Source organism: Macaca mulatta, chromosome 9, assembly GCF_049350105.2.
Source record: "Macaca mulatta isolate MMU2019108-1 chromosome 9, T2T-MMU8v2.0, whole genome shotgun sequence".
NCBI lineage: Eukaryota > Metazoa > Chordata > Mammalia > Primates > Cercopithecidae > Macaca > Macaca mulatta.
The window spans coordinates 131,513,624-131,540,387 of record NC_133414.1 but is presented as its reverse complement, the minus strand read 5'-3'; the positions used below and the strand labels follow the sequence as shown (position 1 = coordinate 131,540,387).

At 52.6% G+C, this 26,764-nt stretch overlaps 1 protein-coding gene across 11 annotated transcripts in view; it reads right to left on the bottom strand.

The window, feature by feature from the left end:
* The window catches only part of GRK5 (G protein-coupled receptor kinase 5), a 253,439-nt gene that overhangs the window by 19,054 nt on the left and 207,621 nt on the right, over positions 1–26,764 (bottom strand). For 9 of the 11 annotated variants that reach the window (XM_077947626.1, XM_077947627.1, XM_015148304.3 and 6 more), the window contains 6 exons: positions 18,503–18,603; positions 16,670–16,762; positions 11,185–11,248; positions 10,090–10,230; positions 4,791–4,981; positions 1,521–1,558 (listed from right to left, as the gene is read on the bottom strand). In XM_077947626.1, the coding sequence (XP_077803752.1) occupies positions 1,521–1,558; positions 4,791–4,981; positions 10,090–10,230; positions 11,185–11,248; positions 16,670–16,762; positions 18,503–18,603 (628 nt within the window). Of the gene's footprint in view, positions 1–1,520; positions 1,559–4,790; positions 4,982–10,089; positions 10,231–11,184; positions 11,249–13,274; positions 15,924–16,669; positions 16,763–18,502; positions 18,604–26,764 lie in introns of those variants that run through there. The other 2 variants (XM_077947635.1, XM_077947634.1) reach the window with 2 other exon arrangements.

Sequence of the window (26,764 nt, the reverse complement as noted above, 5' to 3'; positions counted from 1 at the left end):
GGGCCAGTGTCGAGACCCCGTCAGGCTGTAGCTGCATGGACTCCCTGGCTCGGTGGGGGCTGACAGTCAGGACAGCAGAGGAGCAGGGTGGGCTTTGTTCTGAGACCAAGGGAGGCACTGGGCTCCTCCAGAGACGGCGGCAGGCCTGGGCCCTCCGACCGCCCCTCCACAGGGCAGTATCCCATGCAGACCTCTCTTCAGGTCATCAGCGACCTAGTTTCTCCCCTCCCTCTACTGGGGACTGCCAGGGTGTGGGGCCTGCTGGCAAAAGACCCAGTTTCTGCCCTCGGCTCCCCACTGATGCTGCTGGGTGACTCTGGCAGGATGGCTCCCCTGAGGCTCAGTTTTGTCATCTGTAAAATGGGCACAGAGATGCTGTCTTAACCTTCTCTGTGCAGGTGGGAAGATCTAGTCAGATCAAAGGTGTGGAAATCACCCAAGCACAGTGGCTCACGTCTGTAATCCCAGCACTCAGGGAGGCTGAGGCGGGTGGATCACTTGAGGTCAGGAGTTTGAGACCAGCCTGGTCAACATGGCAAAACCCCCTTTCTACTAAAAATACAAAAATTAGCCAGGCATGGTGGCACATGCCTGTAATCTCAGCTACTTGGGAGACTGAGGCAGCAGAATAGCTTGAACTCAGGAGGTGGAGGTTGCACTGAGTTGAGATCAAACCACTGCACTCCAGCCTGGGCAACAAGAGTAAAAGTACATCTCAAAAAAAAAAAATAATAATACAAAAACTAGCCAGGTGTGGTGGCGCATGCCTGTAATCCCAGCTACTTGGGAGGCTGAGGCAAGAGAATCACTTGAACCTGGGAGGCAGAGGTTGCAGTGAGCCGAGGTCATGCCATTGCACTCCAGCCTGAGCAACAGAGTGAGACTCTGTCTCAAAAAAAAAAAAGGTATAGGAACTATTTTCCAGGTGTGAGGCTACACAGCTATGAGGGTTACTGTGGTTGTTCTTGCTATTCAGTGCCCACAGCCAAGAGAAAATAATGATGGTAATGCACAAACATAATGCCTAAGACATTTACAGCTGGCTAGACTGACGAGCAACTCCCTCTCAAGCTGTCGTGTAGGAGCCTCGCCACAACCCTCTTCCCTCTGGGTGGGCAGGGCAGGGCAGGACACTTTGCTTCCATTTCACAAACAAGATGAAAGGTGGAGAACTTAGTGGAAGTTAAGTATTTGCCCAGCGTCTCTGAAATTCTAGACTCCTTGCTCAGTGTGCTGTAGAGACCACGCCTGGCCAGAAGTTATTTTAACACTTAGAGCCTTATGATCAAAGGGAATTTAAAAAACTCTGAATTTCTATGTCTCTCTGAACACTGCCTGTTCACCAAGCAGGAGCTCTGTCCATGCTCACAGCTTTCTCTCTTCCCCAGGTACCCAGCACTGAGCAGTGGGAGTGGGGCCTGTGGTCAGTCTCCCCAGCTCTCTCTGAGAATCCCTGGGAGGCCCTTTGCTTTCTCTGGGTTGTGATGCTCGCCTCAGCTATCGAGTAGGAAAAGACTTACCATAATCATCTAACAGGATGTTTTCAGGTTTCAGATCTCTGAAAGAAAAAACAATGAGCATCAGAGTGTGGGCATTCTGGGCAGGTAGGATGCACTGCCATCTGGTTGACCCCTCGGGCTAACCAGGCCTAAGTGGCCACAGGGTGTTTCCTTCCCACCTTGTGGCTCAGGCTGTCCGCTTTGAGTCAAAATGATCTTCAGCTCATTTCTCTCCTTCCAGTAATTTAAAGCAACACTGCTGTTTGCCACAGGCATTTTCCAACCCTGGAGAGTGACTGGGAAAGTTAGGAAAAGGCCAGTCATGGCCCCTGTTCACACATCAATGACTCTAGGGCTGAGGATACTTCTGGTGGGGTAACAGAGCCCCTCCAAGGCTGGGAAGACCCTGCAGGTCTCAGGAAGCCCTGAAGGCAGAACAGGGCCTGGAGTGAAGGGAGCTGCACAATTGGGAAGAGAGGATCGAAGGGGAGAAGGTGGGGGTATGGGAAAAAGACTCCCTTTGGGATGGGGCCTGCAGGAGACTGGCACACTCCCCAACTCCAGCTACACTACAACGCTGGAGAAAGCACAGCCACAGGGCACGGCGTAGGTGTGGCTGCCTTATCCTGTCCCTAACGTCTCTTCTCTTGATGATGGAATCTTGCTCACAAGAAGGGGCTGCATTCCCAGGATGGGGGGAGAGCCAGCAGAGGAGCTGGTTTTATAGGAAAAAGTCTTCCCTATGGGTAAAAGAACAGCCAACAGGAGTGTGTGCAACTCATTAAGCCATGGGGCGAACAGTACACAGGATCTGGATGGAGGCTCCAGTTCTCAACCACTCAGCTTTGTTTATTTAACTGATGGCAGCTGTCCTCATGCAGGGTGGTTAATGTACCCAAATCCAGCCAGTGAGCCTCATCAAATGATAATTGGTGTTTGTATATCCTTATTTATCACAAAATACTTTTGTTGCTGTTGTTATTTAAACGGCATTCTTTTGATGTGTTAACAATTCCAAATAAGGGTAGGAGCCATCATCTCAACAAGCCGGCTGCCAGCAGGCTAGCAGGGCAGCTCACTAGTGGGTACTGGTCAGAACCGAGCCCAGAGAGAGGCCGTGGCGAGTGGTCACAGTCAGGGAGGAGGTACTGTGGTTCTTTTTGCCCCTGGAAGAAGAGAAGCTGGAACTTGGAGGGCTTTCTTTTCTCTTTTTAAATAAAAGGCAATCAAGTAGAGAATTCTTTGTCCAACCCTTAGGGAAAATTTTCCGACTCTTCACTTGAATGACAACAAAATAGAAACAGAAATGGGGGGATGGTATGGGGGGAAGGCCATGTCATCAAGACCATTCTTTCTTGTTTTCAAAACCTTCCTGGTCCCAAGATGAGCTCCACTGTAAAGGTCTTCAGACTGGGCTGTGTGTTGGGGTCTGCCAGGACCAAGCAGGAGGTTCCCTCCTGTCCGAAGTTTTAGGGCTTTGGATTTCTTTGCATCAGGATGCTCTGTCCTGGCATCTTTTGGGATTGCCCTCCCACCTCCCCCTTCTCAATAACTCTTCTCCCAAGTTACAGAAGAAAAGCAGCTTCCTCCCCTCCCGAGTATGACTGTAGCGACCCACTCCAGATGTCAAAACCCCCGGTTCCAAAGGACTGATTAGAAATGAGATCTACTTGGCTGGGCACAGTGGCTCACGCCTGTAATCCCAGCACTTTGGGAGGCCAAGGAGGGTGGATCGCGAGGTCAGGAGATCGAGACCATCCTGGCTAACACGGTGAAACCCTGTCTCTACTAAAAATACAAAAAATTAGCCGGGCGTGGTGGTGGGCGCCTGTAGTCCCAGCTACTCGGGAGGTTGAGTCAGGAGAATGGCGTGAACCCGGGAGGAGGAGCTTACAGTGAGATCGCACCACTGCACTCCAGCCTGGGTGACGGAGCAAGACTCTGTCTCAAAAAAAAAAAAAAAAAAAAGGAAAAGTTATTTTATTTTATTTTGAGACAGTCTTGCTCCGTCACCCAGGCTGGAGTGCAGTGGTCATCTTGACTCACTGCAATCTCCAGGTAAAAGCGATTCTTTAGCCTCAGCCTCCCAAGTAGCTGGGACTACAGGCATGTGCCACCACATCCAGCTACTTTTTGTATTTTTAACAGAGACAGGGTTTCACCATGTTGGCCAGGCTGGTCTCGAACTTCTGACCTCAGGTGATCTGCCTGCCTCAGCCTCACAGAGTGCTGGGATTACAGGTATGAACCACCACACCTGGCCAGAGAAGTTGTTTTAACACTTAGAGGCTTATGGTCAAAGGGAATTTCAAAAAAACTTGTGTGTATCCATATATTTGTTTTAGGGCCTTCTGGTCAAATGGAATTTCAAAAACTCTTATATGTATCCATATATTTGTTTCAGAGATGTACTCTCATCAATGAAAGACTTTCAGGCAAAAAATATTATTAACATTCTGGGGGGATGGAGAGAGAGAAGGAAATGATAGAAAATTCCTCATCACTAAAGAGCTTTCTGTGCAGTTTTTGGATAAATGCAGGTGCAAATCAATTCGCTATAGCAACTAGAGATTCCAATGGATCCCTTGAAGAGTGTAATGTAACTGCTCAATTTCAATATATCAACAATTGTCACTATTTTCAATATGATGGAATATTTCAAATGTCTACGTAAAATGCAGTGTCACAGAGATTTTCAAAATTCTTTCAGAAGGACTGGGAGAAAAATCTGAAGGGCACTGCTCCTTGTGAGTGGAATCTGGACCCCTGGCCCTACAATGTCCAGGTCCCTATAGGATTGAGGTCGCGGGGGATAGGGGGTGAAGACCAGAACAAGCTGAGGACAGTGTGTGGTGGGACAATGGGCCACTCTATTCTGCTTGTGGGCAGTGACCCCACCCAAGTCTTCCCAGGGCTGATCCCAGATAGCGGCCACCAGGCCCCTTCTGACCTTCCCTGGGTGCTGGGATGGAGGCAACTGGAGGGAGCAGTGGTCACGGCCCGTTCTCCTTGACTTGAAGGAGTAGTCAGTTTCGAGAACATGATTTCACTTGCTTGACTTCCCTAAACTTTGGAGGCTGGAGAACACGAGCCAGAGGGTGGCGACCTCGCTTCCTCAGTGCCGGGGGCCCCAGGTTCCTGGAGTGGAAAGTCTGTTCGACTCTGCACCCTCCCCTGGTGCTGACCAGGGCTGATTCCCAGAGCGATGGCGACCACCTGCCTGAGGGTGCGGAGGCGCTGGCCCCACCCTCTCGGACTTAGACTTGGAAGGCCTCAGTGCCCTCCACTCACCGGTAGACGGTGTTCTCGCGGTGGAGGTCTTCTAAGCCGCAGAGGATCTCTGCCGCATAAAACAAGGCCCGCTCCTCCTCGAAGCCGGGGTTGCCCATGTTGTAGATGTGGAACTTCAGGTCGCCCCCGTTCATGATGGTCAGGACCAAGCACAGCGCATCCTTGGTCTCGTAGGCATAGGCGAGGTTGACCTGGGAGCACAAGAACAGTGCCATGGGGAGGTCATGAAAATGGCCACTCACTTCCGCTTCCCTCCTCAGGATCCTGGGAACTGGGGTGGGAGGGAACAAAGGAGCCTCACCCTGCTCCCCTGCACCCAGATGGCCTCTGCAGTGACCCTGTCTACGGCCTCCTTGGCTGATAAGGGGCTCACACCAGCTCCTCCCATTCAGTGGCTCAAGGTGAGAAGGCCAAGGTGGGTAGGACAGGCTGGCACCCCGACCTCCCAGTGAATCCAACAGGATGGCGTCTGTGCTTCCTCCACAGAAGCACATGTGTGCATCAGCTGGAGAAGACTGGATGGTGCCTTGTTGGCCAGTCAGAAAAGCAGGGCTCACCTGCCCTTCTAGCTGTGGAAGCCATTATCACAGGGCCAAGTGAAGGTGAGCTGGAGGGGCAGTGGGGCTTTGGGAAGTGGAACACAGCCTGGTAAAGGCTTTCTCTTGCATGCAGGATGTGCCTGGTTGATATGGTTTGGCTCTGTGTCCCCACCCAAATCTCATCTCGAATTGTACTCCCATAATTCCCATGTGTTGTGGGAGGGACCCGGTGGGAGATAACTGAATCATGGGGGCAGTTTCTCCCATACTGTTCTTGCGGTAGTGAATATGTCTCACAGATCTGATGGTTTTATAAGGTGAAACCCCTTTCATTTGGTTCTCATTCTTCTCTTGCTACCGCCATGTAAGAAGTGCCTTTCACCTTCTGCCATGATTGTGGGGCTTCCCCAGTCACGTGGAACTGTAAGTCCATTAAACCGCTTTCTTTTGTAAATTGCCTAGTCTCGGGTATGTCTTTATCAGCAGTGTGAAAACGGACTAATAGAGTAAATTGGTACCAGTAGAGTGAGGCAGTACTGAAAAAAATACCCAAAAACGTAGACACGACTTTGGAACTGGTAACAGGTAGAGGTTGGAACAGTGACGGGCTCAGAAGATAGGAAAATGTGAGAAAGTTTGGAACTTCCTAGAGACTTGTTGAATGGCTTTGCCCAAAATGCTGAGAGTGATATGGATAATAAAGTCCTGGCTGAGGTGGTCTCAGATGGAAATGAGGAACTTGTTGGGAACTGGAGCAAAGGTGACTCTTGTTATGTTTTAGCAAAGAAACTGGTGGCATTTTGCCCCTGCCCTATAGATTTGTGAAACTTTGAACTTGAGAGAGATGATTTAGAGTATCTCACAGAGAAATTTATAAGCAACAAGGTATTCAAGGGGTGACATAGGTGCTGTTAAAGACATTCAGATTTATAAGGGAAGGACGACATAAAGGTTTGGAAAGTTTGCAGCCTGACAATGCAATAGAAAACAAAATCCCATTTTCTGAGGAGAAATTCAGGCTGGCTGACTAAATTTGCATAACTAACAAGGAGCTGAATGTTAATCCCCAAGACCATGGGGAAAATGTTTCCAGGGCATGTCAGAGGTCTTCACAGCAGCCCCTCCCATCACAGGCCCAGAGGCCTAGGAGGAAAAAGTGGTTTTGCAGGCTGGGTCCAGGGTCCCTGTGCTGTGTGCAGCTGAGGCTGAAACGGGCCAATCTAGAGCTTGGCTGTGGCTGAAATGGGCCAATCTAGAGCTCGAGCCATGGTGGAAACCCCAAGCCTTGGCAGCTTCCATGTAGTGTTGAGCCTGCGAGTGCACAGAAGTCAAGAATTGAGGTTTGGGAACCTCCGCCTAGACTTCAGAAGATGTGTGCAAACACCTGGATGCTCAGGCAGAAGTTTGCTGCAGGGGCGGGGCCCTCATGGAGACCCTCTGCTATGGCAGTGCAGAAGGGAAATGTGGGGTCAGAGCCCCCACACGGAGTCCCTACCGGGGCATGGACTATTGGAGCTGTCAGAAGGGGGCCACCGTCCTCCAGACCCCAGAATGGTAGATCCACTGACAGCTTGCACCATTTGCCTGGAAAATCTGCAGACACTCAATGCCAGCCCATGAAAGCAGCCAGGACGGAGACAGTACCCTGCAAAGTCACAGGGATGGAGTTGCCCAAGGCATCAGCATGATCTGGATGTGAGACATGGAGTCAAAGGAGATCATTTCAGAGCTTTAAGATTTGACTGCTCTGCTGGATTTTGGACTTGCATGGGGCCTGTAGCCCCTTTGTTTTGGCCAATTCCATCCATTTGGAACAGCTGTGCTTACCCAATGCCTGTACCCCTATTGTATCTAGGAAGTAACTAACTTGCTTTTGATTTTACAGGCTTGTAGGTGGAAAGGACTTGCCCTGTCTCAGGTAAGACTGTGGACTGTGTATGGACTTTTGAGTTAATGCTGAAATGAGTTAAGATTTTGGGGGACTGTTGGGAAGGCATGACTGGTTTTGAAATGTGAGGTCATGAGATTTGGGAGTGGCCAGGGGTGGAATGATATGGTTTGGCTGTGTCCCCACCCAAATCTCATCTTGAATTGTACTCCCATAATTCCCATGTGTTGTGGGAGGGACCCGGTGGGAGATAATTGAATTGTGGGCAGTTTCTCCCATACTGTTCTCGTGGTAGTGTATAAGTCTCATGAGATCTGATGGTTTTATAAGGGGAAACCCCTTTCACTTGGTTCTCATTCTTCTCTTGCCACCGCCATGTAAGAAGTGCCTTTGCATTCCATCATGATTGTGAGGCCTCCCCAGCCACGTGGAACTGTAAGTCCTTCAAACCTCTTTCTTTTGTAAATTGCTTGGTCTCAGGTATGTCTTCATCAGCAGTGTGAAAATGGACTAATACAATGGTCCACCTGGCAAGGGGCCACCAAGAGAGAGGGGTCTAGTCCTCTGCTGGTGGAGTCCAGACACCCAAGGCTCTGTGAAGCAAGGCCATGGTGGGGCGGCAGGGGCAAATTATGCCAGAAGGTAATCCTTCTCCATGTAGGGAGGTGGCACACATGAAACCCGGCCATTGAGGGCCAGGCTAGGAACTGGCTGTGCCATAAAACTGGTGCATCAACATCAGCTATTTTTGAGGAGAGGAGACAAAATGACAGCTGAGGATGAGTGAGCTCATGGGGACCGTGCTTCTGCTGCAACGGCTACAGCTATCACCTTCCTCCCACATCTGCCCAGGTGATCACTGAGAAAGGGCTCCAGGAGGTGACACTGTGGGAACTCCCTGCCAGGGGCCATGGATGGGGCACAGTTAAAGAAGGTGCAGCCATCGTGACTGAAGGCTGTTAAAGACGTGCCGCCCAGCTTTGTGAGTCACACGATCCTCTTCCCCGAGCAGGACCCACCAGCACCATCCGTGGCCAGAGCCAGCACCATCCCTTCAGAGACAAGGCTCCGTAGGCAGCATCCAGGGCTTCCTGCTGAAGGGGCTGGTGGTGGGGAGGAAGGTTCTGGACTCAAGGAGGCCCGTGGCTGAAATGATGGCTGGAGTTAGCCTCATCCGCCTCATCTCCACATGCCATGGCACTGCCCACACCTGTACCCCAGACAAGGCTGGCAGCTGAGGGTGGCCTGGGATGAGATCCAAGATGCAAACTTCCATCCTCTTGGACTGCCACTGGTCTGTAGTGTTTTTTTTTGTTTGTTTGTTTGTTTGTTTTACAAAGTCTCACTGTCGCTCATGCTGGAGTGTGGTGGCATGATCTCAGCTCACTGCAATCTCTGCCTCTCAGGTTCAAGTGATTCTCATGCCTCAGCCTCCCAAGTAGCTGGAATTACAGGCGCCCACCACCATGCCCAGGTAATTTTTGTATTTTTAGTAGAGATGGGGTTTTGCCATGTTGGCCAGGTTGGTCTTGAACTCCTGACCTCAAGTGATCTGTCTGTCTCGACCTTCCAAAGTGCTAGGATTATAGGCGTGAGCCACCGTGCCTGGCCCTCTAGTGGTTTAAAGATGGAAAACAATTTCCATCCATGGGGACTGACTATACGGATTATGCTTTATCTCTTCAGGAGAATGATGCCCAACTTTAAAAGGGGCATGAATTAGAGGTCTGGATGGAGAAAAAGATCTACAATGTAAGGCAAAAACATTCCTCCATAAGAGGTACAGAAGATCCCATTGGCTAAAAATAATAAAGCCTGTACATGAATAAAACATGTCTGGAGTGATTAATCAAAGAGGGAAGCTTTTCGTTTTATTGTGTATCCTTCTGTGCTGTTTAAATTTTTACCTTGTGTATATATTATTTTTAATGTATGCATGTATTTATTTTTAGAGATGAGGTCTTGCTGTGTCACCCAGGCTGGGGTGCAGTGGCATGATCATGGCTCACTGCAGCCTCAAAGTCCTGGGTTCAAGCAATCCTCCTGCCTCAGCCTTCTGAGTAGCTGGGACTACAGGCATGTACCACTGCACCCAGCTTTATTTTTTATAACAGCATGTAGCAGAAGGTATTAGAGCTGACCAAATATCCATGCACTTCACATTTCCCAGCCTCCCCTGAAATTAACTTGTCTCTGTGTTGACTGGTTCTGGCTGGCAGACTGTGGGTGAAATTGAGGAACATCTGTCCAGTAGAGGCAGTGGAAAGTCTCCGTGTGGAACCCCTAGCACTCACTTTCAAGGCTCCAGACGGGGCAGCTGTTAGATGGAGGTGGTTGACCCAATCTGATTGGACTTCAGGTGAGTGACAGATGAACCTCTGCTGTATTCAGCTACTTAGGGTTTGGGGCAAATTTGTTACCGCAGCAGGGCCCAGCCTAGACTGACTAACACAACGTACACAGACTCGATAGTGCCATTCCAGGATGCTGGTACTAAGGTCCCCAACATGATGGCACCAGCCTAGAGGGTCTGTGGAACCCACAGCTCCCAGGCTGGGCCCAGGTGAACTTGCTTTTGTCCACTGAGGAGTTTACAAAGTGGTCCAGGAGAACAGAGGCGTCAGTCTCACACACAGCAGGGAGGCAGGCACTGGCTGGCTCTGGGGATGGGACAAAGCCAGCCACAATCGACCACAAGAGGCCTTGTGATGGAGGACTGTCTTGCTGCCTTTCTGTAGCTCAGCCCTGTCACTGGCATTCCCCTTCCCTGGGGTGGGGACCTGCCGCATTAGAGGACCACACCCTTCTGGAGGGAGGGAAGCCCCAGTCCACAGAAGGGCGAGCCGGTCACTGGGCCCAGATGCTCACTCACCACAAACTGACTGTTGACCTTCTCGAGGATCTGCTTCTCGTTGAGGGCCATGGACTCCCCTTTCCTCTTTTTGATCCTCTTCTTCTCCAAGCGCTTGCAGGCGTACATTTTACCCGTGGCCCGAACCTGGCAGGCACACACCTGCAGTGCAAGAAAGAAACCAGGGTGGCAGGAGCACTGTGGAGGCCTGTCTCTAGCTCCTCCAGGGCTGGGACCACAGGGCTCCCAGGTGGAGAATGGATGGGGTCAGAGCTGGCCCTGCCTGGCTTCGTGGGTACTCCAGGCTCCCAGGACCCCATGATGCCTGGCCTGGGACCCACGGCTGTCCTGGGCCCTTGCCCTCCCTCCTCCTCCCCTTCGAGGATTCCCAGTCCTGGAAGGGGCAGAATGAGCCACTCACACCAAGGCTTAGATAACTGACTGGGGCCCCAAGTACTGTCCCATTCCCAGGGCAACTGAATTTTCTCCTAGCAGCTGCTGGTAGAGAAGTTTGTTTTGGGAGTAGGTGATAGGAGATCCTCAAGAACCCTGACTTTATAATCCAGATAACTGGGAACCAAAGCATTTGGGCTCAAGTCTTAGTTCTGTGCCACATTTTCTGCGTGCCTTTGGCTGGGTCACCGAATCATTCTGGACCTCAGCTTCCTGATCTCTAAAATGGGAATAACAAGTCTTGCCTCACGTGCTGGGAAGATCGAAGATCGGATGAAGTACAACGAAATCTCGAATCTTGCATGACAGCGTCATCCAGGCACTGAGCAGCCAAGGTTGCCCAGCCTCCTCATGCCCTCACATCTCCTCCCCACACACGACCAGGGTGGCCCATTTGTCCCCTGCAGGCTGGACCCTGCCCGAGGCTGGTGGGAGAGCCCCTCTGTCTCACCTGCCCAGCTCCACACCCTCCTTCCACCTTAGACACACCTGATAGCCCCAAGGCCACTGACTCTCCCCCACCCTCACCGCCCCCAGGGCCCACACTGAGCCACTGGCATCCCCGGGGGACCCCTGCGCTGACCCTTTAGGTCGATCCAGAAGGGACAGAAAAGGTGACTTGAATATAAGAACTTTCAATTAAAAACGTGAATGTTCACTCACCTCCCCGAAGCCCCCTTTTCCCAGCACTCGGTACTGCCTGAAAGTGTTTTTGGTCACCGGTTGCCTGGAAGAAAGAAGAGTCCCACACTGCACACTGGTCTCACGGTGCCAAGACTCAGAATCCACAGGAAACAGCGGCACATTGAGAGCAGCTGGGGTGGGGTGTAATTCCGGGAGCCCCACAGCAGCCCCAGGGACCCCCCCAGGAATCAATGCTGGAGACTGGACCTTCAAGGACTTAGTCTGAGGCTGAGTGTTCAAATCCCAAGCCCCCCGGCCCCCAGCCCCCTGCAAGCTGGGGGATGCATAGGCCTCGCTTGCTCAGAAGGCTTGAAAAATGTGAGCACAGAGGTGCTTGACCACACTTTCCACGTGGTTCTCCTCTCTCTGCAAATCATGTGGTGAAACTCAGAAGTAAGCGGTGCCTTCTGTGCAGGGAGGGGTGGGGGCCAGGCGCCGCAGAGGACCAGCGGCCCACAGAGGACATGGAGGAGGTCACAGCCCTCCCTACACCTGTGCATCTCAGCCTGCCCAGCAGGATGGCAGTGCTTCCTGTCCTGGGCACAGCCTACTCCTTCCTGCGGGCACTCCTGCTGCTGGCCCAGGAGACCTGGCCTCAGGAGGGGGCAGAGGCTGCTGATCTTCAAATCGTGTCCTGGGGATCTTTACCACTGGTTCCCAACCTTTCCACTACTGAGGACCCTTTATTATATTTCCCACATAGATGAGGAACATGAGAAGATCCTGCCTGCCAAGATCGGACTGGAAGTAATGATCGCCTTGCGTCTTCCGACTCCTCGTTTTAATGAGCCAAAGCCATTTATGACATTGAATCAGACAAAACTTCTGATTATGAGGCATGATGGCACTTTTTGGACTAAACAAAGACATGGTCCCATCTAGTTGCCATAAAGGACATCCTGGTGCAGAGGGCTTGTGGTTTGCGTTGCTGGTCTGTCTGGCTACAGATAATCAGCTTAAAACGTGAAAATTGGCTCTTGGCTCTCCAGGACTATTTTTGAGCACTGCCCCTAAACTCCTCAAAAGTCCCGACCAGGGCAGCGGTTGTCTAGAGGCTGAACAGGGCCAAAGAACTGGGTCAGCTGAGGACGACCAGGGAGCCTTCAGTCACCCAGCAGCTCTTGAACGAATGAGTCTTTCCTGGAAATCACATCTGCGGCACTACAGCCGCACTCTGAGGACAGCCCCGAAAAGCCAGGGTACTCTCTGGCACCCTGTCTTGAATTTGCATGCCATGGCTCACTTCTCCCTTCAACAGTGCTTCCTCAGGACGCAGGGCCCAATCCTCACCGAAGCACAGAGCTGCCCTCTGCAGGTCTCCCGCTCTCCCGCACAGGAGCAGCTGGGCAGCCAAAGGGAAGACCTGCCACACGCCTGCCTTTACCATGTGGCCCTGGGAAGCCTTCCCTGCAGCCGCCCCCGAAACCACATGAAGGCTACCCGCCTAACAGTTTACGATGCATGGAGGAGAAACGGTTGGTCGGCGTCTCCACAGAACTCCTCTGCTGGGGGAAATGAGTGGAATGCAAGTTCCCAGGAATTTCTTGGTTAACCTTGGGAGGAAAAAAATCCCTCGACTATTTCAGCAGTGCAGCACGAACAGGGCAGGATCTTGTGCAGGGTGCTATCCATTATGTAGGACATTCATTCCTAGGCCAAGGTCCTGACCTACAGGCTCCAAAAACTTAATGCCTTCAAAAGGGTGAACTCTTAACTTCTTTGCAATCAGGCCACAGATTAAAAAGGACAATTTCTCCATTTCATGTGCTTGGTGCAGATAAGAAAAAGGAAAGCCAGTGACCACTGACAAAGGCTGCTATGGGAACTGGAGTGCTGGGTGGACCAAGGGCCGAGGACTTGGGAGGGGGACTCTGGGTTCAGGTTCCAGCCTTGCCAGGCGCTTGCTGAGTGGCCCAAGGCTGCTCCAACTCCTCTGAGGAAAATTATCATGAGAAGGCCTTACATCCTGTGGAGGGCTCTTTGTAAACTGGTGTTGTGTCAGATGTCATTATTTGAATTCCTAGGAATAAAGGACATACCCTGCTCTGGGGTCTCTATAGTAACAATACCTGCTGCTCCAAGCATGCATGGGGGCTTGTATAATCCTCACACCAGCTCAGGGAGCAGGCATCATTATCATCCCCATTCTGCAGATGAGAACACGGAGGCTTCAAGAAGTGAAATGAGTTGCCCAAGGCCCTGGCTGGTAGTGGTGGGCTGGAGTTGGGGTCTAGGCAGCCCATGCTGCGTATCCTGACCCCACACTGCCACTCTGGGAAGGTACGCACAGATTGGGGTTGTGTGTTTCACAGCCAGGGCTCCAGAACGGAGCGTGGGCATGGTGAACACAGTTCCACTAGACTGCCTTGTAATTGTCAGAATCAGGACTGACCCTCCAGCAAGAGTTGGCTGTTCCTCCCAATATCAGACCTGGTGAAGTGGGGCTAATGGCAGTGATGCTGTTGATGGCGGTGATACTGATGATGGTGGTGATGCTGTTGATGGCAGTGATGCTGTTGACGGCAGTGACGCTGACAATGGCGGTGATACTAATGATGGTGGTAATGCTGTTGATGACAGTGGGATACTGATAACAGCAGTGATGCTGATGATGGCGGTGATGCTGATGATGGCAGTGCTGCTGCTGATGGTGATGATGCTAATGATGGAGGTGATGCTGATGATGGTGGTGATGCTGATGATGGCGATGATGCTGATGATGGAGGTGATGCTGATGATGGCGGTGATGCTGTTGATGGCAGTGATGCTGATGATAGCAGTGATGCTGTTGATGGCGGTGATGCTGTTGATGGCGGTGATGCTGATGATGGTGGTGATGCTGATGATGGTGGTGATGCTGATGATGGTGGTGATACTAATGATGGTGGTAATGCTGTTGATGGCAGTGTGATTCTGATAACAGCAGTGATGCTGATGATAGCAGTGATGTTGATGATGGCAGTGATACTGATGATGGCAGTGATGCTGTTGATGGCGGTGATACTGTTGATGGCATTGATGCTGATGATAGCCGTGATGCTGATGATGGCGGTGATACTGATGATGGCGGTGATGCTGTTGATGGTGGTGATGCTGTTGATGGCTGTGATGCTACTGATGGTGGTGATGCTGTTGATGGCGGTGATGCTGATGATGGTGGTGATGCTGTTGATGGCGGTGATGCTGTTGATGGTGGTGATGCTGATGATGGTGATGATGCTGAAGATGGTGGTGATGTTGATGAAGGTGGTGATGCTGATGATGGTGGTGATGTCGATGAAGGCGGTGATGCTGATGATGGTGGTGATGTCGATGAAGGTGGTGATGCTGATGATGGTGGTGATGTTGATGAAGGTGGTGATGCTGTTGATGGCAGTGATGCTGTTGATGGCAGTGGGACATTGATAACAGCAGTGATGCTGATGATGGTGGTGATGCTGATGATAGCAGTGATGCTGATGATGGCGGTGATACTGATGATGGCGGTGATGCTGTTGATGGCGGTGATGCTGTTGATGGCACTGATGCTGATGATAGCGGTGATGCTCATGATGGCGGTGATACTGATGATGGCGGTGATGCTGTTGATGGCTGTGATGCTGTTGATGGCTGTGATGCTACTGATGGTGGTGATGCTGTTGATGGCGGTGATGCTGATGATGGTGATGCTGTTGATGGCAATGATGCTCTTGATGGTGGTGATGCTGATGATGGTGATGCTGCTGACAATGGTGGTGATGTTGATGAAGGTGGTGATGCTGATGATGGTGGTGATGTCGATGAAGGCAGTAATGCTGATGATGGTGGTGATGTCGATGAAGGTGGTGATGCTGTTGATGGCGGTGATGCTGTTGATGGCATTGATGCTTAGGATAGCAGTGATGCTGATGATGGTGGTGATGGTGATGATGGTGATGATGGTGGTGACGGACGCAACAACTGCATTCAGCAGTTTATTTCCTGTGGTCAAATGGCTGAGCTTTGCGGAACACCTGCCTTGTTCCAGCAGGTATTGTGCTTATCTTATCTCCCCCTCAGCCCAAGCCCACAATGCAGGCACAATCATCCCCATTTTACAAATGAGGACGCTGAGGTGTGGAGACGTGAGTGACCCTTTCTGAGGCCCCTCCTTGGGAAGAGGCAGAGGCGGGACTCGGACCCAGGCTGGGGGCTCTGGTGCCTCCAGTAGATGTCTAGGCCAATCCTTTGCCTCTCAAGCTCTCCTGGAGCCATGATGTGCCTGTGCAGGGTGGACAGCAGCCATTAAGGAGGCCATACTCTGGTCACGCTGTCATCCCCACTAGTCAGGTGGAGAGAAAGCAGCCGTCCATGGCTGCAGAGCCCAGGGCTTTCTGCTGGGTTTCCGGAAGCAGGCAGGGAAGGGCTGTGAACGGGGCTCAGAGGGGCTCCTGGCCTGCAGCTGCCTGAGTGTCTACGGGGGACGCAACCAGCTGTGGGGCTGGCAGACAGCAGTGGATGGCTCCTTTCTCACCAGATGCCCCCAGATGGCTGTGCGTGCCAGGCCTCTGGGCTGTGGGAGGGGAGGCTCCCACCCTCGTCTGCCAGCTCAGCCCAGCATGGATTTTACACAGGCATCGCCCCGCTCTGCAAATCCTGGGCCAGTGAAGGTGGCAGAGCACTGCACTGGGGCCTCATCAGCAGCACTGCTGGCTTCCTGGGTGACGAGCTCAGTCAGGTCCTATGTTCTGCTTCCTCACCTGTCACAGCGGGGACAAAACTGCCCAAGTCACAGCCACACATGGGCGAGTACTTTGAAGAGAGTAAGGCGGCAAGCACACAGGAAAAGATGCTTGGTCTCCCCCATTATTAGAGAGACAAGAAAATAAGCAACAAGGAAGCTGTCCTGCTCGCTCACTGGGCAGGAAAACACGAGAACAGTGGAGCTGAGGAGCAGGCACTCAGGCACTGCTGCACTGGGGGTCAGGGGCAGCTGTTTTGCATGGCGGCTTAACAGCACTCACAGTTTCAAATCAGGTGCCTTCTGACCCAGAAATTCCTCTGCTAGGAATTTCTCTGGATGTACTTGCAGAAGTACTTGAAGATTTATGTACAAAGCTACTTATTACTTAGGGAGGGCTGCACACAGAAAAATGGAGAACTACCTCAATATTGATCAACAGGGCACTGGATTAAATCAAGGATGTGCAACTACTCCAAGGAATATGGCAGCTCTTTATTTGCTAGCAGAGAAAGAGTTCCCAAAGACAGTGAAGCAAAAAAGTAAGAACAAGATGCCGTTTACGTTTGTGTGAATGTGTGTGTGTGTGTGCACTTGAATAAGCATACAGCATTTCTAGAATACACAACTTAATTAACAGGAGGAGTCGGGTTAATTTTGTTTTAACCATGAGCCCATGGGAGGTAACTGATTTTTATGTGAATTCTCAGATGAAAAATGTGTACCCTCTGCCTCCCTGATCTGTATGGGGTGTTGTGGACTCACCCTTCCAACCACTTCCACTGGAGAAAGCGGTCAAAATACATGCTGTCCAGATATTCGTGGAATGGTTCTCCCCTCAGGTACTCGTGGACAGACCTGGCGCAGATGGAACAAGAGGGTGAACATTTTATAATCCCGATCTTCAAGCACGGAGGCAAAGCAGTATCCAGCTTTGGAAATGCAAGAAAACAGGGCTCTCAACCCATGCAGACGCAGCACGTCTGGCCAGAGGTCCTGCCATTCTGCTGAGCGTTGTGTGAACCTGGTTGGTCCTGCCAACACTTGTTGGGCACCTGCCATGTGTTGGGTACTGTTCTAGGTCCTGGGATACAGCTGGGAGCAAACGGTTGGCATTGTATGTGGGACACAAACAGCGAATAGCAAACATGAAATAATCCCAGAGGTATGTCATGAATGAGTTCGGGGGGACTGCGAGGGTAGAGGGGTCTCTCTGAAGAAGGGACCTTAAGCTGAGAACAGACGAAGACTTAACGAGGTACAGGGAGGGGCTGGGAATCAGGGGTGGTAGGTGGTTGGGGGAAGGGTGGGGCCACAGCCCCTCAGAACTGCAGCTCTGGATCTGGTCTTGGACTAGCAAAGCCACTGGGAGTTTTTTATGCATGCAGCGGAATTTACTGGTCACCCGCTGTGGGCCAGGCGCCAGGTTGAGCCCTGGGATGCCGTGGATCTCTATGGATCTTAGGCCATCAGGGCAGGTTCTGAAGCTTCCTGCAGGTAGCTTCTTTCCTTTAGAAAGTGGCCACGCTGAGTAATCTAGCACAGGCACTTGGGGCCTGGGCAAGGGAGGGGACTACGGCAAGTGGTGCACATCAGAGGCTGTGTCCTGCCAAACCTGAAAGCCATGGTTGGGAGCCAAGATGGCCATTCCCTCAGGGTCAGGGTCACCAACCAAGACCACACCCACTGTCAGATCTGACTCCTGGGCAGCTCCAAGAGAGCAGCAACCAAGCTTGCTCTGTCTACCAGGGCCTCTCCCCAGCACCTAACCCAGGGCTTAGTCCCAGGACAGCCCTCCCAGCTCCCCTCTAAGTGTATGCAGGTTGCTATTTTTCTTGTATAAACTCCATGAAAGCCAGGACTGGGTTCTTGTTCACCTTGGTATCCCCTAGCACCCAGCACAGTGCCAGGTACACAGTAGGTACTCAATTGATGTCTGTGGTGCTGAATAAGGGCACACAAAAAGCCTCTAGGCTCATCCAGCTATGTGGGGTAACCTGGCTTTGGAGAGCTTGCACGAGCGTGTGTGTGTGTGTGTGCACCTGTGTCAGCAAGTGTGTGTGCACTTGTGTGTGTGTGTTTGTACTTGTGTGTGCTCCTCGGTGCTCATGCCTTCAGTGTATGTGTGTGCAGGATGGGGTGGGGTTTAGTTGGTACTCTGCTGGCAGCATGGCCATCGACTCGTCTCACCCCCTGCGGGGTGGATGTGCCACCTGCAGACAAGGTGACAGGGCTCAGCTGAGAAGCGCCCTCTGCATCAGTGGCACTGGCTCTGGTTGGTGGTGGTGGTGGGGGTTGAGGACCCTGGGAAAGATCTCCAAACCACCCAGACAGGGTCAAATGTTTGCACATTCCTCTGTCTCAACAGCCTGGAGAGCCACTTGCTTTCAACGCCCTTAGCAGCAGATGTTTTCTTTGGACTTGGCATCTCGATATCTTTTTCTCTTCATGGGAAGTATACAAACAGTTGGTATAACTTGGCTGAAGCTGTCAGGCACGGAAGAGCTGCCTCAGTGCCCTGTACGGTCAGGTGGAGAGCTGTGGCGTCCCATCTCCGGGCAGCCCAGGGAGGACAGGCCAGGCGGCTGGGGCACTTACTGTGCACAAGCAGAGAAGAGTTCCTTGCACGGCTTCTGCAGGAGCTTCTCCTCCGTCTGGGAGACCAGGTCTCGGCCAACTTGGGCTATGAAAACAGGGGACTGGAAGAAGGAAGGGAAGGGAGGTGGTCAGTGAGGAGCCAGCAGCAGTGTGGCCAGGTTTGCCCACAGGTGTTGGGCCAAGAGCCAGCCAGGCTCCAGGTGCTGGTGTACCTGGCAGCCCGTCTCTGCCCCAGCGTGTGACTGGCTGCCCCTCCAGCCTGCACCTGGCTCAGGGCTACCTGGACACTGGTGATCTGGGGAGGTGGCTGAGCTGGAAGGTGGTGAATGAGCCCAGGTTCAGGGTGAGACTTCTGGCTGTGCCACTTACAGGCTGTGTGACCTCATGGAAGTCACTTGGCTTCTCTGAGCCTCATTCCTCATCTGCATAACATTGATAATGACAGTCCCCATGGCCTGGGCATGTAGTCAGAGCTGACAAGGTGTGCAAATGCTCCCAACCATAAGGGGCTATGCAGCATGACCCAGCCCATCATTAAGTCCCCAGCAGGCTTGGTGACGCCCCTTGGCCGTGCTGGGCTTCTTTCCTCCGAGGGCAAAACAGAAGATGAACACCTGCCCAGCCTCGAGGTTCATGTGTGAAAGGGTTTGGATCAGGCCCAGTTTGGATCAGGCACAGGCAGGCTCAGGAGGGAGGAGGGGTCAGGAGGGGAGGGGAGCTGTAGCCCTGGAGCTGCAGGCCTGGGTTTGAATCCCAGATCTGTAACTCGCAGCTGTGGCCTTGGTCTTAACTGCTCAGCCTCACTCTTGTCAGGAAGATGATCGGGAAAAGGGGTTTCTCTCGGAGCCAATCAATAAAAACTTCAGGTAAGGCATTTGGCCCAGATCTGGCCGTAGTAGCCAGCACGAAACAAACGTCACCCCCATTGTTTCTTTCTCTTTCTAGGTTAAGCTGCTGGCCTGAGTATTTTAAGTTTGAAAGGACATTTCCAAGAGTTGCTGTGTCCTACCCAGGAGGGGCAGCCGCATCTGGAAGGCAGCTCCACCCAGGGCAGGCCTCACCCTACCCCGTCCCCTCCTCCTACCATTCACCCTCTGCCAGCTGTTCCCAGGGGCTGACTCACCAGCTGGGCTTTGAGATGGGTTTTTAATAAATTACACGGATAATTGAGAAAATTGCTGGGAGTGGGCTCAGAAAGATAGGGTGTGGACACAGCTCTCTCCCAGAAGGATGCTGAAATCTGAAAGCCTTGCCTCCTCTTCCCTACGGGGCTGATTTGCTAAGTCCACCGGATGGTTTCTCAGGGCGGGGAGGTGTCAATCCCCGGGGGTGGAGGGGATGCCCGAGGCGGCAGCTGGCCTGTCCTTCGTGAACGAAATCAGTGGCTTGTTTTCTGTTCCCCACGGTCCTGAATGTCCAAATCCCTTCCTTCCTTCTTTATTTCTTTTCTAGGCCCAGCCCTCTCTGAGGCTCACCCCTGCCCTCAGGGTCTCCCTACTGAGCCAGGCCTGAGAGGCTTTAGCTTCTTGGGGGGCAGCCTGCGGTGCGGATGCAAGCTGCTGTGACAGTGAACACCGCTTACCCAAGTGCAGGCCAAGCCACTCCCACCAGACAGCAGGCTCAGAGCACATTTCCCCGTTACCATCAGCAGCCTGGGTAGCGGCTGCTCTCTCCGACCTGCCTTCCCACTCTGCCTCAGGAGACACAGAAGAGCAACCCACAGAGCACGGGTCACAACTTTTGCAGAAAAGATGCTTGATGTCATGGGAGGAGCCCCAGGCCAAGAGCCAAGAGCCAGGAGCCTGAGCTCTGGCCCGGCCTCCGACCTTGGCCATTTTGTGCTTCCGTCTCACCCTCTGAAACAGGAAGGAACTGCCCCAGAGATGCCCAAAGGGTCCTTTGAGATTTGGGCATCGACAACTGGGGGCTTGTGCTTCTAAGACTTAGAGAACTTTCTTGGGAATTCTGGCAGCTGAGTCTCTTGGGAACCCGTACCTCCAGGCTACTTCAGAGCAACTGAATATCACAACAAATCCTGAGGCCCTGGGCAAATCTGCTTCAGGAAGGAGAGCTGATGGCTTGGCCCCCCACAGTCCAGGAGGGCCCAAGGCCTGGCACAGAGCTGGTGCTGGCTGTCTGTTCATGAGCAAGACGATACAACGTGTTGTGCCAGGATATGACCTTGAGCCTGGTGCGAGTCAGCAAGGACCAGATAGAGATGCCAGCAGGGTGGACCATGGGGAGAAACAGAGCGGTTAGAAGGGGGACCTGAGTTGCCCACCTGTGTGCACTCTGCAGGGTTCTGCCTTTGTTTCCACCTAGGGAGGACCCACCCTTACCCATCACAGGCACAGCCTGGTGCCAGGCAGGGGTAGAATTAAAAGATGAAGATGAAGCCAGGCAGGACTCAGTGGCTCATGCCTATAATCCCAGCACTTTGGGAGGCCAAGGCAAGAGGATTGCTTGAGGCCAAGAGACCAGCCTGGGCAACATAGTGACAGCCTATCTCTACCAAAAAAAAAAATTAGCCAAACATGGCGGCTTGCCTGTAGTCTCAGCTACTTGGGAGGCTGAGGCGGGAGGCTTCCCTGAGCCCAAGAGGTCGAGGCTGCAGTGAGTCATGATCACACCACTGCACTCTAGCCTGGGCAACAGGGTGAGACCCTGTCTCAGGAAAAAAAAAAAAAAAAAAAAAGAAAAGAGAAAAAAAAAGAAAAAAGAGATGGAGCCAGTGTGGTTTTGACCTCAAAATACCTTTTCTCCAGTAAGACAGAAATGATATAATATAAGGTATAATATCCTAACAGAAAACTTCTTATGCCTCTCGGTTGTACTGTACGTGGTAAAGTACAAAACGGGCTGGCTGAAATTCAGTGGCTTTCAAAGCTTCTTTCTCCTTGTTTTGTTTGTTTGTTTTAGTAGCAAACTTTTCTCCCCCAAATGAAATTTATTCACAGACCCAATATTTAAAACCTATACAAATAATTTAATTGGTAACAATGGTTTACATATATCGAAGGCTAACTCTAGTTAGGTACTGTGCTAAACACATTGCTTCATTAATTCACTGAATCATACCCTGAGGTATCTATTATCATAGTGCCCATTTTGCAGATGAGGAAACTGAGGTTCAGAAAGGTTAAGTAACCCTGAGGTTCTCAGGGTCACCCAGCCAATAAGTGCCTGAGAGGGGATTTGAACCTAGGTTGGGTGTCTAATGAGTGAGATCTGGCTGGAGGGAGTGGGCTGTCTGGGCCACCTGTGCCTCCTCTCACCTTATCCCCTCAGGACCCATGAGATCTGACCCTAGCCCCCCATACTCTGCAGAGCTCAGCATGAGGACCAGGGTGCTGTTTGGTCCCATAGCAGAGGCAAGTGGCACAGCTCGAGACAATGAGCTCCACGGCTCAGAGAAGGGAGGGGCCGTTGTGAGCTGGGGTCATCTGGGAAAGGCTTTATGGAAGACGGAGTAAGGGGCAAAGCAGAATTTGACCCTCCTACCTGCAGGCGGGGACAGCCAACTGGACTCCCTTCTCAGCAGATGTGAGAAGGGGCTTGTCCAGGCTCTAGAGGTGACCCAACTGTGTACATGAAGTCATACCACTCTCATACTTTGGACTGGCTGGCGGGGGATCTCTGCCCAAAGGCAAAGCCCTAACAAGGGAGTTAATGAGTGGAAGAAGCAGGGGAGTTTCTCTGCTTCAAGACCTCCCCATGAATGCCTGCCCCTTGTGGCCTTGCACAGCTAAAGCTACCCTGTGGTCAGCCTCAACGTGGGGAGCCAGCCTGGCCCTGCCAGAGTCCACTCTGATGACGGTCAGGGTGACACCCAGCTACCCCTGAAGAGGGCTCCGTGACTATCTTTCTGGGACAGCTGAAGACACCAAGATATGTCCTGGGGACACAGCTGTGTAGCCTGGGGTGCTGGACAGACAGCTCTCTCCCCTCTGGCTGGATGAGAAAGGCCTTGCCTGCCACAAGGAACCTTGGGCTGTGAGGACCCCTCTGGCAATCAGTCCCCAGTGCTGAGCTCCCCACCCACTTCTTTGGTGAAGGACCCTCCCCTTCTGGTCCCCACTGAAGCTGGGGAGAGACAGAGGTGACCTTGAAGCTGGGTGCACTTTGACCCGGTTCCTCTGTATAAAAGCCCCCTTCACCTGGAGGTAAAAGAACCTGCTCTGCCTCCCTGTTGGGATGGGAAATTGACCTTGAATCCTCCTCCTGCAATAGAGGCACCTGGAGCCGCACTGGGCCGGGGGAGCCAAAGCTGCCTGCTGTTCCAGCGAGCAGATCAGACAGAGCTCATGCTGGTCTGCAACTCCCTTCAGGACCCACGACAACTCACCCCTTCTTCCCACCTCATCCCTATGGCCCAGACTCACCCTCTGCTCTATGCCACTGGTTCTGGGGATCCAGGCAGTTCCTGATGTCCGTGATAACCAGAATGTACCTTTTCAGGCAGCAAGAGATGACGCTTGCCTGGGATGTTTTTCTGGACACCACAGGGCACTGAGAAAAGCTCTTCCCACCACTTGGAACGTAAGTAGGGCAGACCCCCCACCAAAATGGATGAAGTACGCCTAGGGTGGCTTCGCACCTTCACTCCTCTCTAAGCCCCTCCCCTCCCTTTTGTCCTCATCTCACGCATCCTCTACTGCTGTGACTTTAAACTCTAACATACCACGTAGGTCACCTCTCTCATCTTCTGTTCCATCAGAACAGAAAGCTCTGGGATATCCAGGCATGGTGTGGATGACGTATTGCTGACCAGTAATGATTCAACGCATGGGAGCCTCGGAATTTTCAAAGATGGGACCGTCGGGGTGGCAGTCTGGTTGGAGAGAAGAGCTAGGGGCCTGTCCTGAAGCTGCGTTTGTATAGCAGTGGGTTTAGGGTGAATGGGGTGACTTGCTGGCTAATCCCTTGCCCCTAGTACCCCTTGGGACAGCAACTGCTCGACGCCTCACCCCTCCCAGGTCAGCTGCAGCTTCACAGGCACCATCTGTGCTTAACCTGAAGCAGGAAAGATCTAGGGTATTTCAGGCGCTGAGGCAGGCTGGGGAGGAGGGGTGCTGAGGAGGAAGGTAGCGGCCTGGCCTGGGCATGAAGCCACCCCAGTGAGCACCACACTCTGCCCGATCCGGGAAGCATGTGTGGATCACCCACCACACCCAAGGCTGATGCTCAGACGCCCACCCACTGCGGCGTTACAGAGGCGTTACACCCAAGTGCAAGGGCAGACGACAGCCCAATCCCAGCTCTGCCTCTGCCCATTCAGCCAAGGCCCACAGGGCAGGCCATCCACAAGGTGGAGCCATAGCTTCCCGATGCTCCTTCACCCCATCAGCCTGCCAGCCTTCTGGTCCCTAAAGACAGGAGGCCAGGTGGGCACACCTGGAATAATTACCAACTGACTATAATCTCAGACCAGAGCAGTGCGGCCTCTGCAGTAACAACTGAGGGGAAGAAGGGGATCAATTTGGCCAGGCGTGGTGGCTCACACCTGTAATCCCAGCACTTTGGGAGGCCGAGGTGGGTGGGTCACCTGAGGTCCGGAGTTCGAGTCCAGCCTGGCCAACATGGTGAAACCCCATCTCTACTAAAAATACAAAAGTTAGCCGGGCGTGGTGGCGCACGCCTGTAATCCCAGCTACTCAGGAGGCTGAGGCATGAGAATCGCTTGAATCCGGGAGGCAGAGGTTGCAGTGAACCGAGATCACTGAGCCACTGCACTCCAACCTGGGCAACAGAGTGAGATGCGGTCTCAAATTTAAAAAGAGAGAGAGAGAGAAAAAAAACAGATCAATTCGAGAGGGAGCCCTGGAGAGGTAATACAGGCCTGGATCTTGAAGGAGAGAGAAGCTGGACTGCAGGGCCAGGGCCTGGAGGCTGGAGCCAGCACTGAATAGAAGGGGAGACGCTGCGCTGCCTGGAGTCAGAGGGACTAGTGATGATCATGGGAAATAAGCAGGAATGGCTGACAGGGCATGCTGCCATCGTGTGAGGCTGACCCTCTCCTGGGGCAGCCACCGGTGGCTGAGTCATCAGCCCTGAGGATGACGTCGCCAAGGCGGCTGCACCTGCTCTCCCGGCACTGCTCCCTGCCTCTTCACCACGAATGACTGACATGAGGAAGGGACATCATTTCCTGCATCAGTGAGAAACTCCAGATGTTTGAGGCTCTGGTTCCCAAAGCATCTCCCTACATTAACATCCCTTGTTTCAAGTGTCAGAGTGGAGATGCAATCAGCTGTACTTGGCTGGTGTCCTTGGAGGCACCCAGGGATGGAGGGGGACTGAAAGGCCATGAAATCAACTCAGAGCTACACCTGGAGGCCTCCCCAGGAGCCACTAATAATCCTCTGTCCCGTGTCACCCGGGGAACTGTCCGGAAACACAGGCCTGACACTCGTTCAGAATTCAAGAGTGAGACAGTGCAGGAGGAGGGGGAGATCAGAGGACTGTCCAGGAAAGACCCCTCAGGGCTTAGCCCTTCAACCCACTCACGGCACAGATGGGGAAACTGAGAGAAGGGGTCCCCTCCAAGTCACTTGCTGGCCCATGGCAGAGCCAGGATTGGCACCTCCAACTGGGAGGCATGGATCTGGGTGGTATAAGCCCTTAGCCAAGTGTCCTGAGCCAGCCCTCTAGGAAGGACATGGCTTTGGCCTCCTTGGCCCCAGTCCCAACCAGCTGGTCCCCATTTCACAGCTGGGAACACTCACATCCAGCAGCCTCAGCCCTGGCATCTCTGCCACCCACCGCCTCCTCTCCATCTCTAGCTGGCTGCCCTGGTTTGGAGGATTCTCTTCTCTTGCTTGGACCACTGAGGAGGCCCCTCACAGGTCTCTGTTATTTTTGCTCTTTCATTTGACACAATGGCCCCCAAAGGAGTTTTTCTGCACTACACAGCATCAGCAGCCTCCACTGCCTATAGGACTAAGTCTAGTGGCTTCTTAGACCTGGCCCCTGACACCCTGCCTGACCTGCTTCCGCTTTCTGTCCCCTCCTCTCCAGTGCTCTGGCCCCACACTGGCTGTTTTCTGGGCACACTCCAGCTTTCTGGCTACTGGACCTTCGCTTGGGGCCTTCATTCCTTCCCACCCCTTCATGGCATGTCCAAACCCCACCCAGTCTTTAGGACCTGCTTCCGACGTAACCACATCCAAGATGATCCTCCCAGCAGGCAGGACCTTTCTTCCAGCCCCACCTCCTGGAAACAGCTGCTGCAATCATCCGCATCATCACTGCCATCGCTGTCATTTCTTTTTTCTTTTTCTTTTTTCTTTTTGAGACAGGATCTCACTCTGTCACCCAGGTTGGAGTGCAGTGGCACAATCTTGGCTCACTACAAGCTCCACCTCCCAGGTTCAAGTGATTCTCACGCCTCAGCCTTCCAAGTAGCTGGGATCACAGGTGCGTGCCACAATATCCGGCTACTTTTCGTATTTTTAGTAGAGACAGGGTTTCACCATGTTGGCCAGGCTGGTCTCGAACTCCTGGCCTCGAGTGATCCACCTGCCTCAGCCCCCCAAAGTGCTGGGATTACAGGTGTGTGTCACGACGCCTGGCCATCATTGCCTTTTCTTGAGCACCCACTTATGATATGCCAGGTCCTAGGAGCTTTATGTGGAGTGACCTTGTTTAATCTTTTTAAGATAGGTCTTACTATTCTTACTATCCCCACTTTACAGGTACAGAAATAGGCTCAGAAGTAACTCGCTCAAGGGCACATAGTTGGCCTGTGAGCAAAGACAGGATTCGAACTCAGGGAATCTGGCCAGAGAACCTCATCCCTGAGTACCAGCATATACTCCAAGGACGCCACATTCCTTCCTAGACAGTGTGCAGGAGGATGTGGCGTTGAGGAACAAGCCCTCCCAAGAGGCCCATGGGGGCTGGATAAGGAGGTGCGGTGGACTCTGCGTGTTTTGACCAATGGTGTTTGTATAGTGCTGTCGTGCGTCACACACACACGCGCGCACGCTAACGTCCAACATATGCTTCGACAGAGGAAAACATCCCGCTGAGGAGCTCCGCGCTCATGAGCCACGGCTCTGTCAGTGGACAAAAGGTCGGCCCGGGAGACTGTCCACTCTATCTCCAGACGCAAGCACTTAGGGCTTAATGATGTGTGTATTTTCATATGTGGGCAGCTGACATTCCCCATGTAAACTATTTGCAATTTCCCAACGTGGACAGGCTCAGCTTTCAGGCAAGCTGAGCAGGAGAGAGAGGACACTCTGGAAGAAAGGGGCTCCT